Source organism: Lutjanus erythropterus, chromosome 15 (assembly GCF_056507025.1).
Source record: "Lutjanus erythropterus isolate fLutEry1 chromosome 15, fLutEry1.hap2, whole genome shotgun sequence".
NCBI lineage: Eukaryota > Metazoa > Chordata > Actinopteri > Lutjaniformes > Lutjanidae > Lutjanus > Lutjanus erythropterus.
The window spans coordinates 23907854-23924302 of NC_139331.1; the positions used below are offsets into that span (position 1 = coordinate 23907854).

Consider the following 16449-nt stretch of genomic DNA (forward strand, 5'->3'; position numbering starts at 1 on the left):
ATTAACAAAACTAAAATTATTGAAAGGTCTTAACTGGGGCTATTCATGTTTGTGACATGGCCATAGCCATTTCAGGTTTTATTTTCTGTATTTATGTTTCTTCTATTTTGTCTTATTTGACAATGTCTTTATATTGGCATGAATGCTCTGTATATTATTTGTCTGTACCAAAACAATTAATCACATTTAAAGTTCTCTTGTAGACTATTTTGGGAGGATGGAGGGGTTTGTTGAACTTGACCTCAGTATTTTTAAAATCCTCTCCACAGCCCTCCTTTTACACATAACAGACTGTTTCCGCGTGCTGAGCTGAGACTCCGCTCCCCAGGGCGGCCACGACAGTAAAAACAAACGCACACGGACACAGTGATGGGAGTGGCCAGACAATCGGATTGGATAACAGGATGTGAGTTGAGCTGTTTTGGGGTGAGGCGGTGCGGTCTGGGGTGCAGAAGTTTCTGCGTGTTTGCGCAGTTTCGCTGCGCTTCATCCACTGTGGATAAACCGACGCACGGACTTCAGATCTGCAGCTCAGTGTGCAGATCAGTGAAAATACCAGCACAGGCCGCTGCACGGCGGAGTTGTCTCACTGTCACCGTCTCATGTGTGGTTTACTCGCTGATGCGGGGAGAAAGTTGTGGACATGTTTTCCTGAAGTGCACGGCTTCACGGATACTCTGTGCAACCGTGTAACTACAGCGTTACTCAGCCTCTCCAACCGCCCCGGACTTTGGATTATGTTTTGGTGGGATTGTAAACTCGCTTGATCGCCATATTGTGCGCAGTGAAACTCGAGGGAAAGTTGTCAGAGTAATGACATTAGCTGCGCACAATCCCTTCATGGAGCTGCATGCAGTCGACTTTGATCGAAACCAAAGTGACTCCATGGAGCTGCTGGCCATGGACAGCTCTGTGCACCAGTGATCAGGTACACACTCTGTGTTTTACTAATGCTCACTAATCTGCTGTGTTGCCCAACAGCTCTCTGCTGTTCTGGCGCTTCCTTGTTGCTGATTTTAACAGAACATCAGTGGCTATCGCTCGGCTGATTGCACGACTCCCTCCGTTTCCTGTATTTCTTGTTATGCCAAATGGCAGCTGCACTATAGGCGCCTCCTTGTTGCTGCTGTTTCCAAACTTCTGCTCATAACGTCCTTTCTGCATGCACCTGGACGTGATTATCGAAATATAGGTTTTACTCTCCCAGTTCTTGCCTCAACACTCACTGTCTGACTGATTCTTATTGTACTGACTTGGCTATCTGCTGGTGTAGGCCTCGATTTCCTCTTTGCTGCTGCACACTGAGTTAAGTGAAAACTTTTCTGTGCTTGTCCTGAGAGAAAAAGAAAGTGGCTAACCCCTCCTTTCTCTCACAAGGTCCGGCTGGCATCACACAGAGGATGAGAAGAATGGACAGCAGAGCTCAGATTTGATTCTGGAAGAGGAGGGTTTCATGCTCCCCACCCTGCACTTTCCTCTGGGATTTATATTTCCTCCCAACACCTCTGTGTACACAATTAAACAAAGAATTCCTCTGCCACAGGCAGTGAAAGCACACTAACTGAGCAGTTTGCACGCTCAAAGATCAAGATTGAGAGCTCAAACTCCAAAGTTTCCCTTCCTTATAATATTACTATGAGTCTTCCTCCGCAGGTTAATCCTGACAAGAGTGGCAAGCACCGGGCTGCAGCCATGAAGGAGCCGGTGCAGCGTTCAGGGGAGGTTTATTACGGCATGGGACCTCCGCCGTTAGAGTCCAGCCACAGTGACTCTGCCAGCAGCTCTGGTGTTTACAACCCAGAGAAAGGGCCTCAAAGTCTGCCGCACTATCAACAGGCTGCTCCAGTAAAGTGGATGCACCAGGACTCCATACAGGCCCCCGGCTGGTCTCAGGAGGCCCCTGTGCCACCTTGGGGGCAGAACTTTGGCCCCTACATGAGCGGAGTGAATGTCAGGGGTCAGATGGCATTTCACAAGGGATCCCATGAGGGTGTAGCTCTGCCGATGGGTGGAGAGAATCAGCCTCCAGGGCCCGTTGAGGCTTACCGAGATGCCACCCAGACTCAAGCTCAGGGCAGGGGGCTTGAGTGGGAGCAGCAAGCTGCAGCTGTAATGCACCAGGCTCAGCTGCATGCTTACCAGCATGCTCACAAAGGTGTGGAGCTGCAGGGTCAGCCCCATCATGCTCTGCAGGGGTCCATGCTACAGCCCTTCCAGGCGACATTCAGGCCCAACAAGCAACAGTTTTCATCCGGTTATTACTCCGTTTTTCCAGGCAACAAGGCAGTGCCAAGCCTGGCGTACGGCGGCGAGCAGCCTAAATCTCAACAGCAGCTGCTCCACCAGATGCAGCAGCAACAAATGCATCACCATCACCAGCAGCAACAACAGCAACAACAACAGCAACAACAACAACAGCAGCAGCTGCATCAGCAGCATCAACTTCAGTTGCAGCAGCAGCAACATCTGCAGCAACAGCAGCAACAACTGCAGCAGCAAATGCAACAGCAACAGCTGCAGCAGATGCAGCAACAGTATCACCAGCAGCAGCTACAGGAGCGACAGCAACAAATTCAGCAAATGCAACATCAGCAACTGCAACAACAGAATGTGACACAACAAGAAACAACACAACTTCAGGTGCAACCAAAGCAGCAACAAACCCAAAACTTTGTGACGTATCAGCTTCCTGAGCCATGTCCACCTGACGCTGCGCCTAAAAAGGAAGACGTCCAGTCAGTGAAGCCACAGCAGGAGCCAGAGGTTCAAACCTGCAATGTACCATCCGCTCCTGATCCATGCCCCGAAAAGGTCGCCACCAATCCTCCAGTGCCTTCAGACGCAGCGCCAGCTGCACCTCGGCGCTCACGTCGCCTTTCCCGAGATGGACAGTCCCCACTGGGTCCCCCTTCAACAAACATGTGGTCTCAAGCATCCAAAGAGCCGCCACCGTCCCAGAACGGAGTAGCCGGAGTTCAGTCTGTGAGAGGAGGGGAAGTGACAACAGGAGGGGTCATCCAGATCACCAGCAGGAGGAGGAGAGCATCTAAGGAGATCAACTTGGAGACTCTGGCCCAGCAGGCATCAGAAATGGAGAAAATGGTCAAGGTTAAAAATATCAATCATTATTCTACCACTGTAATTAATTTTCTGTTTATTTACAGCGTAGTAATTTAAATTGGGTTGGGTATAGTTTGGTTTTTAACAATTCGGATTCCACTTCTGCTCATTGATTTTGGTTCTCTACAATTCCAAGTTTTTGAGGGGTCAAAATGGGTCACATGCTTATATCACTTTATTTGGTACTAATCATCCTTTTTCATGTAAAAACCCCTCAAGATAAAACAGTCACTGTTTATGCAATGGTACTAGCTCACCTGGGGGGGGGGCCTGTAAAAGCTCTCTGTGTGTGTATATATGTATACATGCATAATCACATCTTAAAGTTACAAGGATCTTTCGTATTTAGTTGATTTTGAAAAGCCCTGTGGACAAAAGAAGATAAATGTATCTTCGTCTGCTTCTTTTTAAGTGGCTACCATAGTACTCACTGTAACTTTGCCTGGGAAAATGTAAAATGTAAACACAGACTGGTTTCATGGAGAATCTGACCCAGTGGCAGGCATTAAACACAACTATTCAGAAATTTTCGTGGATGGTTTCGTTAACTTAAGTATGTCATACAGAGACATCAGTAATAAATTGAGACTTTTACATAAATGGTTAAAAACTCCTTATGGTAGCAGTAAGTAAGCTAATGATAGCAAAGTGGTAATTAAGTATAGAAGTAATTCTACATCAATCGTTAGCCAGCTAGTTAGCAAGTGTTGTGCTAACATTAGGCAGCTACTATGCTAGCGTTTTAGCTAATTTAGGATGTTGTTTTTACAGGAAAAGGAGACAGTTCACTGAGGTTGCAGGTTTGTTCTTTGCACTGAGCAAAAAGGGGCAGGATTTAGGAAGCGCCAGTTACCTTGGATGATTCCAGCAGAAACACTGAGCTAAGCTAACTTTAGCTAGATTACTACATGCAACAGTGATCTCTTTTCTGGTTTCTTGAATATTTTGGGGTTTGCTTTGGTTACTCTTCTGTAATAATCTAGGAGTATCCTGTCCTTGTAAAGCATTTTGTAGCATTGCATTTGTTAAATTGTGGCGATGGTTGCAAGACTCACAATTTGTGCCATTTACTTGCCAGTCGAGCAACTTGGGAACAGATGAGTAGCTGAGAATAATAACTTTGTTCAATGTGTTTTTTTTTAAATTTCATCTCTAACAGCTATACCATTGAGTCGTAAACATCAACAGATCATTGGTTTTATGCCCTTAGAACTATCATTTATATTGTTGAATTCTTTAAAGTGACCGTCTATATGGTATCAATTGTGTTATAACTGCTGGTGAGCTACGATGTGTCATCATTGAAGGGCTGTTTTTGTCTTTGGACACATGCCAGACTCCCATAGTAGGCAGAGGTAGAGAGAAAAAAAATACAGGGAGAATCACAGATTTGTCTTTGATTATGATTATTGAAACTGAAAGCTTATATGGATTGATTTTGGATTTAATCCAGAAATTTTGTAGGAACCAATAAGTAGAATCAAGACAAAAATTTATCAACGATTCCTTTGGAATCTAAATTTTGGAACCAGTTCTCAGTGCCCAACCCTACATTTAAGTACTTTCTTTTTTGAAGAGGAATGTCTCGATCAGCTACTCTGTGCATGTAAGAGCAAATTTTCTCATTCGACAAAGTTGGCAAGCAGCTGTACAAAGAGGAAGAACCCTGTTTCTATGCAGAACTTCCCTATGGTTTACAAAACTCTTTTCTTAGGTCTGTTTACTTGATTCCTAGATCTGTCAATGTCTCTGCATAAAACAGGCTGTTTACAAATTTTTACAGTCATACTAAACAGTACATTGTTGTGCACCAGATATTTGCACAACCCGAAAAACTGCTACTATTGAAATCCTTCTTTTGCATTTGAAATATTGCTCTCATTTTATCGCCGTAACAAAAGCGATAACCTTAACCTTGTTATTCAGGGTTTATACTGTTTACATTCAATGTGGCACACCCACTGCAGCTAGCTTCTGTATTTACTCTTTAGCAGCTTCGATAAACAGAAGAGCTCAAAAACTAGTCAAATTCAGGAGTTTTTTTTCCCGCGCAGTTAGGTGTTTAGCGCTCTACCCTGAGGGGGTTTATCAGGTTTGTCATAGTTTCTGTGCAGCGTGTGCATGTTGGATGTACAGTTGGAGCGGCTGCATGTCTGCACACCTCCACATTCCTCAGGCTCTTTCCCAGTCATTCAGCGGAGCTAGGGAGGGGCCGAGCTGTCAACCTGCACTGCTACACTCCTTTACTCCCTAACACACACCAAACAGGTTTAATATTGCCATTCGCAACCCAGAGCTGTTGCTTTGTTGTCTAGTTAACAAGCAGCGCTTTTCTGGTTCGGGAGATGAGTTTCAAAATTTGGCTCTCGCCGTTGCCTGATGTAGAAATCATAAAACTGATTTATGTTTCACTCTCACAAGTAGAATTTAGGATTGCTGAAAATTTTATCAGCTTGACCAGAAATACCAGGGAGGCGTGTGCACTCCTCTGAATACTACAGAAATATGAAGTAATAGAACAACTGTGTTCATTAATTAAAATAAGTTGACAGTGACAACGCAGAGCTTTTTTTGTCTTTTTTGATCTGCAGGAGTTAAAATAAATCAACTTCTTGCTGTGTAAATACAACATTTAATGGAAAGTAGACACTAATCAGCTTTCAGTTTCCAATTATGTGAATTGGAGCTGCAACGGTTAATTGATTAATCTATCAACAGAAAATTAAAAGGCAACAATTTTGGTAATTCAGTTATCGTTTAAGTCGTTAATGCCAAATTTCTGCTGGTTAAAGCATTAAAGCAGTAATTGAAATTTTTCACCATTTTCTGACATCAATTAATCAAGAATGTTATTGATAAAGAAAATAATTGTTAGCTGCAACTGTAAAAATATTTTGATAAGTAATGAAAATAATCCTCATGTATTTTATCATAAAATACAACATGTCTTCATTCAGGGAGAAAATTAATTAATGTTGTTAATTTAAAGAAAATGTGTAAATGACCACATGCACTCACTCCATTTTACTCTTTTTATATTTCAATCCCTTTTCCATGTTTCCTGCTTCTTCTCCAATCTCCCTGTTTCTCTTCTCCGCCTCTCCTCGTCTTCCTGCCTCTTTGTGCTTCAACAGGAGGACGGTCCTCCAGGCAGACAAGCCACCATAGTGCCTCTGGTTATCCCCGTCTCTGTGCCCGTGCACAGGGGTCAAACAGATCCTCAGGGTGGCTGGGCTCCAGGACGAGTTGGCCCCGGTGAGCGGCCTGCAGGACAGTCTGATCGCAAACCCTCTGTCATCGTGGCTCGTCGGCGATCACACAGAAACAACGTGACGGACACCTTTGGCCAGGTTAGTACTGTAAGGAGATGACGTTCCCATTGTTTTTGATCAGCTTCTTAACATGTCAGTATTGCCTCCAGTGGTAGAGGATGTATTGTGATCTGTTGCTGAAGCCACAGTTGCAGTACAACAATTTAAATATACATTCTAAGTAACAGTCCTGCATTCATAAATGAAAATATTAATTATTAAGTGGAATTGCTTCTTGAGTGATATATTATCAAGTATGATCTGAATTTTATTGCTGTAGTTGCACGAAAGTGAACCTGTTTTATTTTAAGTTTCCTGTTATTTGTTTTCTTGTTGAGAGTTAGGAGAGAAGTTTGATACAACTCTCTCAGCTCAACATGAAGCTACAATCAGCAGCTGGATAGCTTTGCTTAGCATAAAGAGCTCTCAGTTAGCCTGGCTCTGCCTAAAGATGACAAAATCTGCCGGCTGGCGCCTCTAAGGCTTGCTAAGTAACACATCAGTGTCTTGTTTGTTTCATTTTTATGGTTAAGTGCTGCACTATTTCTTGCTCAGCAAGCCCAGCGCTAACCTTTGAACTCAACCAGGTAAACTGTTTCCCCGTTTCCAGTCTCTGTGCTCAGTTAAGCTAACTGGCCGCTAGCATCATCTTCGTGCACCTTACACTCTCTCCTTTAGTGAAGTTGAAGTATATGGTACACAAAATGAAAATACTCCAGTAGAGATCAAGTGTCCTTAAATTTTAAGTACAGTACTTAGTTACAGTAAGTGTACTTTGTAAGATTTCACCACCGAAAGCCTCCGATTGTCAATTTCAACAGTGAAACAAATTCAAGACACATGGTGGTGGATGTTTATTCAGACTCAAACCACATTATGTAACCACCTCAAGACCCCCTTGAAATACAACCTCAAAGTTCAAGTTCTCATGAGTATTAGTACCGTCACACTGAATCCAGCCTTTGAGTTTTTAACCCATATGAACAGCTGGTGTTCGTGGAGTGGTTTAGATGATAACGTGACTCACTAACTCTCCCAAATCCTGAACGATATGAACATCTGTTGTAAACTGGGTGTGTAGCTTTACAATGAGGCCTGATTCATCAAGTGGGTAATGCACTTCCTGCTTATGACGTAGTTGTTAAAGCACCAATATGTAACAGTTACATGGTTGAAGGGAGCTGGTTCCCCCCATCCCCTCCTCCCCAGACTCAAGGAAGCTCAGGCAGGCTACAGGAACACTGCAGGAGCGCAAGATGTGTGCAACTATCATTGTCAATTGACTGTCAATGTAAAACTAAACTTGTTACCCTGAAAACAAAAGCCCACTGCTCTGAAAGTACACACTCTGGAGTTCAGTGACTGCCTTGCTGCCTGCCAGACTCCATTAACATTTTGCTGAGTTTAACCATAATAAGCATCTGCTCCTTCTTAAAGATTCTTAACGATTTCTTATGACTCATGAACAGACACTTACTTATTAGGTGAACATTTGGCATTAATTTAACATGAAATGGGAAAAAAAAAAAATAACATTCAGAGTCAGAGAAATTAGTATTTTAAACTTAGTATGTTGACATATTACGGTCATTTTATGCTAAATAACAGATTTATAGAATTCTTCTTTAAAGTGTTAAATTTGAAATTACTGTGGTGGTAGAGTGAGAGTGTTTAATGGGTCAAAATGTGATGTAATCTGCTTTTGGTGAACCAATTATGATAGATGTTAGTTGGTATAATTCTTTTAGCATTTGGACTGGACTTTTTCACTTTCTCTTCTATTCAAATAGAACTAGGAAAGTAAGCTGAGTCAGAACAAAGTCAAAGATGAGAAAGATGGTTTTGAAATAATTAATGTACATGACTGTGTAAAAAAACACACTGGGAAATAAAACAAACTGTGGGAAGGCTTGTAAAATAGGATTCCTTAAACTGTTTGTTTGTACAAGTTCTGTAATGTTGTAATTAATTGGGTTAGCAGCCCATCCGCCCCCCCAAGCAGTCAACCAAGGGGAAACACTGTAATTATTGTAACTGTCATCTGATTACACGCTTTACATGGAGCGAGTAGTTTTCCACACACACCAGTGGTGCACAGTGAAGCTGGTAATCTTATTGAGAAGTTCAGCAGCTCGTCATCTGACAGATGAATGGGTCTTTCATGATTTTTGGCAATATTTAAAACTAATCCATTGTCATAAAAAATTAAAATAAAGTACAGAAAATGATCATCAAACGAGCAGACAGAACCGACACCAATTGACCTTTGCTTAGTCCTGCTCGTTCCCAGGCAGAACCTCAGTCAACTTTCTCATTTCCTGTTTCCTGCGCTCAGATATGCCACGTGCTAGGCCTGTTTATGTTTATGTTGTTTGTCTTGTATGCTTAGGAACTTGCTAAGCAAAGTCATATTTAGTCTAGGGCAGTGGTTCTCAACATTTTTGAGTCGCGACCCTGCCAGAATAATCAGGTTGGTGTTTGGGACCCCCTACCTTCACCACCCGCTGCCCAAGACTGTTCGGGGATTACTGTATAAGCCAGCAAAGTCACACAGGAAGACAACTTTGACTCATAACTGCTTTGGCTCTGACAAACACACTAAATAAAATCTAAGGCAGATTATAAGCGGTACAGGCGATGTAATGTAAAAAACATTCCCCAGTCTAAAATATGGACCACCATTTCCCATCATGCTCACTGAATAGTTTAAGTTTATGTTAGAAAATGCTGGTTTATAGTTTATAGTTACCGTGAGTGAGGTGATTGTTACATTTGTTAAGGCTGTATTTTGCTTGTTCTTTTGTTGAGAGTCTTTAAGAGGCCGCTTCCTCTGCAGCTTCCTGGCTCTCATTTAGCGCTGCTTGCCACAATATTATATTTTATTGTCCACAATCATCTGGCAACTCCCTTGGGGCCCCAACCCCCAGCTTGAGAACCACTGGTCTAGGATTGTGTATTGGCATTTTCAAAAAGTTGTCATATTATAAAGCAATGGTTCCCAGCCTGGGGTCTGGGATCACAGGGGGTCCCCAGATCTTTGTCTTTTCTGAGGTTGTCAAAATTAGACTTGCACATGTTAATGTCTGTATGCAAAACTATTTTAAAAAGAGTTATTTCTTTGCCCTCAGTTAAAAATAGTTGGCTACTTCATGGGCCACACCTCTGTGACCTCTCAAGCTTTGTGATAATGACACATTATTAGTAAGCATGAGCCAACTCTGTTGGGAAGTTAAAAGAAATAATGTACAACAGTAAAGGTTCTATGAATAGAAACAATTTGATTGATGGTTATTTTTGACAGTAAAGTTTTGGAATTAATCACTTATTCAAAATGCTGGCTAACTAACAATTACTATAGATTAGATAGCTAGTTACATCTGATAGCTAATGTTAGTTAATAGCTAGTTAACAAGCTAGCTTAAGATGTGCCCATGTATCATTTACAGGTCCCCTATAGCAACATCTTTTGACCACCTTTAAAATTTGTTTTTCTTTTCAATATAGACAAGCCGAGAACATCACATATTTAAGTAAAGGGGGAAGTTGACCGTGGTTCTGTTGTGTACCGAGCAAAACTGTGATTGGAGCAAAACACAAAGGGTCAGGAATTAGCTTACTAGCTAGACTTACATGTGAATCACTTTTACAGGAAAAGGAGAAAGTTGATGAAGGTACCAAGTTTGCTTAATTGTTATTAGAGCACAGAGCAAAAAGGGGCGGGACTTAGGACGGGTCACCTGGCCACCATGATCCGAAGCAAAAAAGTCAATGAGACTTAAGTCTATGAGACTAAAAGTCTGATACTTATGTTAAAGAAACCAAGCTAAAGGTTTGATCACAACTCTAAAATGCACCTCAATCATTCGTCTTTCTAGGACGGGGAAAACAATGCAGGGCTGGACGAGGATGGAAAATCCAAATTAAAGCGCCGACCTCGCCCCGAGCCTCTCATCATCCCTCCACACAAACCATCCACCTTCATCCCTCCACCCCTCTACTCCAGTATCACCACCTATCAGAGCAACCTGCGCTCTCCAGTGCGCCTGCCAGACAACACCTTGCCGCCGTACACGCCTCCTCCCATCCTGTCTCCTGTGCGCGAGGGCTCAGGACTCTACTTCTCCACCTTCCTGACCAACATCGCAAGCAACCAAATTCTGCCGCCGCCACCGGCTACGCCCAAATCTGCAACACGCAGTCTGTTGCGCTCCTGTAAGTCTTAGTTGTAGCGTCTACAGGTGTTGTCTGACATAAATTCTATTAATGGGGCCAAATAATTTCTGATAAGGATGTTTCTTTTGTTTTTTCAGCAAGTTCAGAAGTCACACCTCCTGTTCTGCCTTTGATCACTGATGCCACACCTGTTAGCCTTGAACCGTAAGTAGAGCCACCTAAACAGGCCGCTCAGGTTGGCAGAAGTGCGCTTGCATCACCATAACGCTCTGTGTTCGTGTCCTGTTTTTACTTGTCCAGGCGCATCAACATCGGGCTGAAGTACCAGGCAGAAATGCCCGAGTTGCAAGATCAGCTTTGCTCTCAGTTTGACCAGCACAAAGCTGACTTGGTTTGGCTCCCTGTGGATGAGTCCTGCCTCAAAAACGGCGATCTTGAGAGGAGTTAGTATCTCACATTATCTGTCATCCGCTGACCCTTTGTTACTTTTCTCCCTGCTAATTCTTTCAAACCGTTGTCATTGTCTTTTCTTTTAGTGGAGGATTTGATGAACATGGCTTGTTCCAGTGTGCTCAGAGGTGGAGGAACCAACCAGGAGCTGGTTTTACACTGTTTACATGAATGTGGAGGTGATTTCCTTGTGAGTATAGTGACTCATAATGAATCACTCAACTTAATACAGTTGTGTTTGCAGGATTCTTATAAATAAACTATTGTTCTGTTAGCTAACAGTAACTAGTGGTGTTAGTATTTGTTGACGGTAGTGTTAACTAGCAGTAATTAACAGTAGTGTTAGCCAAGAGTAGTGTTGGCTAACAGTAGCTGATGGTAGTGTTAGCCAACAGTAATTAACAATAGTGTTAGCTAACAGTAGCGTTCGCCTACTGTTTAATCCATATGACTACTCTTTTATTGCTTCATTCTGTTTCTTTTATCTCCCAAGTTATTATTGGTGTAAATTTCTCAAAAACGACATCTTTGGATTTCTCTATAGATATTACCAGAACTTGTAACTCATCTGTCTTTCAGGTTTCAGTGAAAGAAATATAGAGAAATATACATTTGCTGACCCCGGTTAAATTAGAAAAGTACTGTTGGTTGCTATCTAACTTCCTACTTCCTGGTTAAAGAAAAAGGACCTTAATCTTTGTCTCTGTAGTGATCCTTTCCATAATGTTGTCAGTCTCCTATAATAACATTCTGAGCTGACCAGTTGCAAAAACAAGCATTTTTAGTGGACTTCGTGTGACGGTGCACAGTTGCCCGGAGTGATTATAATGTTGCTCAGTTCTGCATCTGCTGGCTGCAGCACTCTCCCTCCATACTGGACTGATTTGAAAAAAAAAAAATAAATAAATAAATGTTGTCCCCATTGCCACTTAGACACAAAAACATGTAAAACAGGGTCCAAGTCATCAGTTAACCTGCATTTTTTTTTTTTCACAATAAATTCATAATTGTTACTGATGTGTTGCACAGTTAAAGCACTCAAATGAAGAATAGTAACTCACTGTAATGAATCATGTTGATTTTAAGGAAACACTGGGACGTTTGATGCATCAGGACCCGGTTTTCCCCAAAGGCCATCACCTGGCAGGTTATCACTACTCAGGTGAGTATCGATGTGACAGGAAAATAAAAGCTGCCTCCGACTCTTCTTCCTCTTTCTGTCTTTTTCTCTGATTTACCTCTCTTTAAATGTTTCTTCATTCTCCCTTGTAAGCATACAGTAAATTTTGCTGTCTCTGATTTACTTGCAGGCTCCGACTGCTGGACTGCAGAAGAGAAGCGCTACTTCAATAAGGGGATCTCTGCCTACAGGAAGGACTTTTTTATGGTGCAGAAACTGGTACGCTCGTTAATTTTACCTTGCTGCAAGAATGATTATGAATCAACCTAAATAAATCTAAAAAAATACATTTAAATATAATTAAATGTGCACTGTGCAGCATTCCAACGCCAGTAAATCATTATTATGTTAATTTTGAAGCATTAGTGTAATTGCTTTGAACAAAAAAACAGACCATTAAACAGTTTTTCAGCCTTTACTGGCTTCTGTCTGCAGTTGACAATATGAAGGCAGATTTCAATGTAATGGAAAATACAAGACAAGGCTGCTTTTCATCACACCCCAAACTTTAAGCTCCAAAACATGCAAATAAAGAGTGAGAGATTGTTCTTATTCACGTGGTGTAATAACATCTACATAAATGACTGATTTTGTCACCAATATACAGAGAAAAAGGTAATTAATGAGAGAAAAAATTGCATTTGTATGTTTATTTTTTTTTCTTTTTGAAATGGTTTGAAAGATTCGGACCAAGACTGTGGCTCAGTGTGTAGAGTTTTACTACACGTACAAGAAACAGGTGAAGATCGGTCGCAACGGGATTCTAACCTTCGGCCCTCCTGACTCACCGGTGGAGAAGCACACAGAGGCCGTGGTGGACGTTAAGGTAGAGTGGCTCAAGTGAACCAAGCTGACGTGTCGTAAAGCATTAAAATCACCCTGTTTATGTTACAGAATGTATGTGCTGAATGGTGTTTATATAGAATAAGAATATATGAGAAAGATGTGAATCATTAGAGTAAAAAGGTCTCATGTAACCACCTTGATCGGGGAGAATGGCTTGATTGGAAGTAATTTCCAATCAGGTTGAGAAGAGCGGTGTAAACCTTTGATAATCCGTTCAATCCAAAAATATATATTGGTCATGACAGCATTTTCTGATTAAGAGGTGGGATATGTCGTTGTTATTCAGGTTTTAAGAGCATTCTTCTCTGCCTTTTGCTTGTTTACATTCAGCTCTGTGTGTTAGATATGCTTTTGTATGCTTTAGATATGATATATAATATAAGCTGTCGGACCTATGTCATTACATTATTGAGAATATACATGGCTGCATGTAAACAAGAATATTAGTGGAATATTCATTTTCATCAGCCATGCAAACAGCTTAGTAGGAATATTGTCTTTTTCTGAGAAAACAGGGTGAAGAACAGATTATTTTGTGCATGTAAACATAGTGAATTTTATTCAGTCACAAAGGAGATGGACGCCAGTTAATCCTTTTTATAGCCCTGAGGGTGTTTAAGACAATCTTAAAGGTGATCTTAATATTTAGTGTACTGATTGTGTTTTTGTTGTTTTTTTTTCTGATGTGGTTCATGACTCAGAGTTCACAGAATCCAAAACTGACGGATGGAGATGACAAGAAGGACGTTTCTAATGAGCAGAGCCATGAGAGCAGAGAGCAGGCGAGGGTTGCTCAGTCACTACAGGCCCATGACTATGTAAGTATTTCACTACTTATTCTAATATCTGCACAGCAGTTTGCTGACCAGTAGTGCACGTCTCCCAACAGTTACACAGATCTCAGACCACGTTTTCTCTTTCGTGTGATACGGATGTGTGTCCTGGTTTATCCTTACTTCCCCCTGATGTGTGAAGTAACAAAATATCAAGGTAACATCTGTTTATTTGTGGCGCTCCAGGCAGGAACGATGGTGATGATCAAAGAGCCGGACACTGTGAATAAGGAAGCTCATCAAACGACGGCAGCGACACACCGGCCCTGGGCCGAGCCTGCAGCAAAGAAGAGCAGAGCTCCGGTGAAGCCCCCGCAGGATCCTGATGCAGTGTTTCCATGCAAGAAATGTGGCAGGTACGGACAAATTATCACAGAGATTCACTTTGTTTTTTATCAGTAACTGAAACGGAATGGTCCTCTCATACAGTGTGTTGGCCTGTTCATCCAGTGCTGCAGACTCACTAGTGTTTGCGAGGCTGCAACAAGGATGGTTTCGGTTAAAATAGCTCATCATGTGGTTCACCTCATCATGTTGATCTTCATGTGGGTCATAAATATGGAAGACATTATGAAATAAATAATTGTATGAACAAATACTGAAACAGAAATGAAATATGAAATAGGAACTGCTGGAAGAAAAAGATGACCTGCAATAAATGCTGTTATTGTGAAAATAAGCAGGGTGAAACAACACTTCATAATACTGAAAATAGTTTTTTTTTTTCTTTACAGTGGAAAGAGTCACCAAAGATTTTATTTTTCATAGGTTTGCATGTATGAGAAGACCCAAAATGAGCACTGTGGCTATAGTTTCCACTGTATTAATTGAAAATGTATTTGTTTTTTCCCTCAATTTCATGCTTATATATATATAGTAGATAATAGTCCAACAGCACTCCCTTTTGTGTGATTTTGCTTTAACAGTTTTACAAGCCCCATTTATTAATTAACAGTAATAATTGTCAATAGATTATAATTTCTTTGTTTATTTACACACGCACACATTTTCTGAAAGAGCGAGCAAGAAGAAAAGAGAGAAGATGGCAGTTTCTCATATTTTGGGGGTCTTAAGAGACACAGGGGATACATACTTTTGTTGGGAAAACCATGAAGAGTGTATTTTGCATGGGGTTTTAGGTCCTTGAAAAGTAGTTCTTGGGACTAAAAGTTCCCATTACTTTAGGTGGAAACGCAGCTTTTTTAAATCTATCAGGTAGATTCACTGCTGCATCGTGTGTGATGTTGTATCATTGTCTTTCCGTGCCACAGGGTGTTTTACAAAGTGAAGAGTCGAAGTGCCCACATGAAGAGTCATGCGGAGCAGGAGAAGAAGGCTGCAGCGCTCCGTCAAAAAGAGGAGGAGGAACAGGCTGCAGCTCAAGCTCGAGCCAGGAAGGCAGCAGCTGCAGCGGCGGCGGCGGTGGCAGCTCATCGGGGAGATAATGGGAACGGAGAGACGGAGCAGGCCGAGGTCAGCAGCCAGGAGGACTCGTCTGAGGCCGAGGATGATGACGACGAAGACTGGCATTGAGAGACAAAAAAAAGCAGGAGGGAGATCAATGAGAAGATGGATTGATGGGTGATCAGGGGGTGGAGGTCGAATTGAAAAAATATGTACTGCCTCACAGAGAGCAGAATAAGTCTTCCTGTTAACCTTCACACTCCTTCGCTGGCTGACACTGGCTCTGTGTGAGCATTATCCATCAGCCAGGCAGTCACACTCCACAGTTTCACACATTTGTATCTTTTAAATATTCAGAGGAAGTTTATTTTTTCTAAATGCACTTATACTGTATGCTTCTGCTTTTTGCCAATATTGCCTTTTTATATCCTTTATTTAATTGAATATATGTCAAAATATTACACACTTTCATTGAGTGGACTTAAAGGTTATATATGATATTTCATAAGATAATCAGGATGCCTGTTTGGCAAGCAAACATCAAGATCAAAGCAATCTTTTCACTTTATAGAAACAGCCGTTTTAAATAGAGTAAGAGCTTATATTTAAAATCCCTTTCTTAGGAAAATGCTGTGCTGAATTTTGCAGATTTCCATCAGACTTTTAGGCTGGTTACACTTATTTTTTTCGACTAAGGGACCTTTTGAAATTAATATGTACAAAAAAGTATATATGAGATTGCCATATATTTATAATACTGCATTTTTGCATTGATTTTGGTAATATAAAAACTAATCATGTCAGCTGCAATATGAATTGTGAATTGAAAAGTTTATTAAAAATCTCTACTGTTCTGAGAGGTTTGTCTTTATTTTTCAGTGTATGACTGCAAGGCATCCAGCAGGTGGAGGCAGTGCTTCAGTATGTCGCAGGATATTTCCTCCATGCACTTAGTTTTATGTAGATTCATAGAGATGTTGTGGTTGTGTGAGTAGATTAAGATAAACTGAAATGAAATTCTTCTGTGGAGGCATTTCTCATTGTACCAGACTATCTCCTTAAATCTTGAAATCTTAAATCTTCTTCCTTAAAACGTCTTACTGAGTAAGAAAGACGTGCCGTAATAAAATGG

General features: G+C 41.4%; 1 protein-coding gene across 2 annotated transcripts; it reads left to right on the forward strand.

The window, feature by feature from the left end:
* The first annotated feature begins 416 nt into the window (after nt 1–416).
* mideasa (mitotic deacetylase associated SANT domain protein a) lies at nt 417–16174 on the forward strand. Of its 2 annotated transcripts, none has more exons than XM_084737369.1 (13): nt 417–928; nt 1378–3108; nt 6255–6470; nt 10307–10643; nt 10742–10808; nt 10905–11047; nt 11141–11244; nt 12141–12216; nt 12365–12453; nt 12917–13060; nt 13791–13898; nt 14100–14269; nt 15185–16174. In XM_084737369.1, the coding sequence occupies exons 2-13, from the start codon at nt 1636–1638 to the stop codon at nt 15444–15446; spliced, it is 3189 nt and encodes a 1062-aa protein (XP_084593495.1). In that variant the 5' UTR covers nt 417–928; nt 1378–1635; the 3' UTR covers nt 15447–16174. The 2 variants fall into 2 exon arrangements, with proteins under 2 accessions (XP_084593495.1, XP_084593494.1); XM_084737368.1 differs by having other exon boundaries at nt 419–928; nt 13782–13898.
* Nucleotides 16175–16449: the final 275 nt, after the last annotated feature.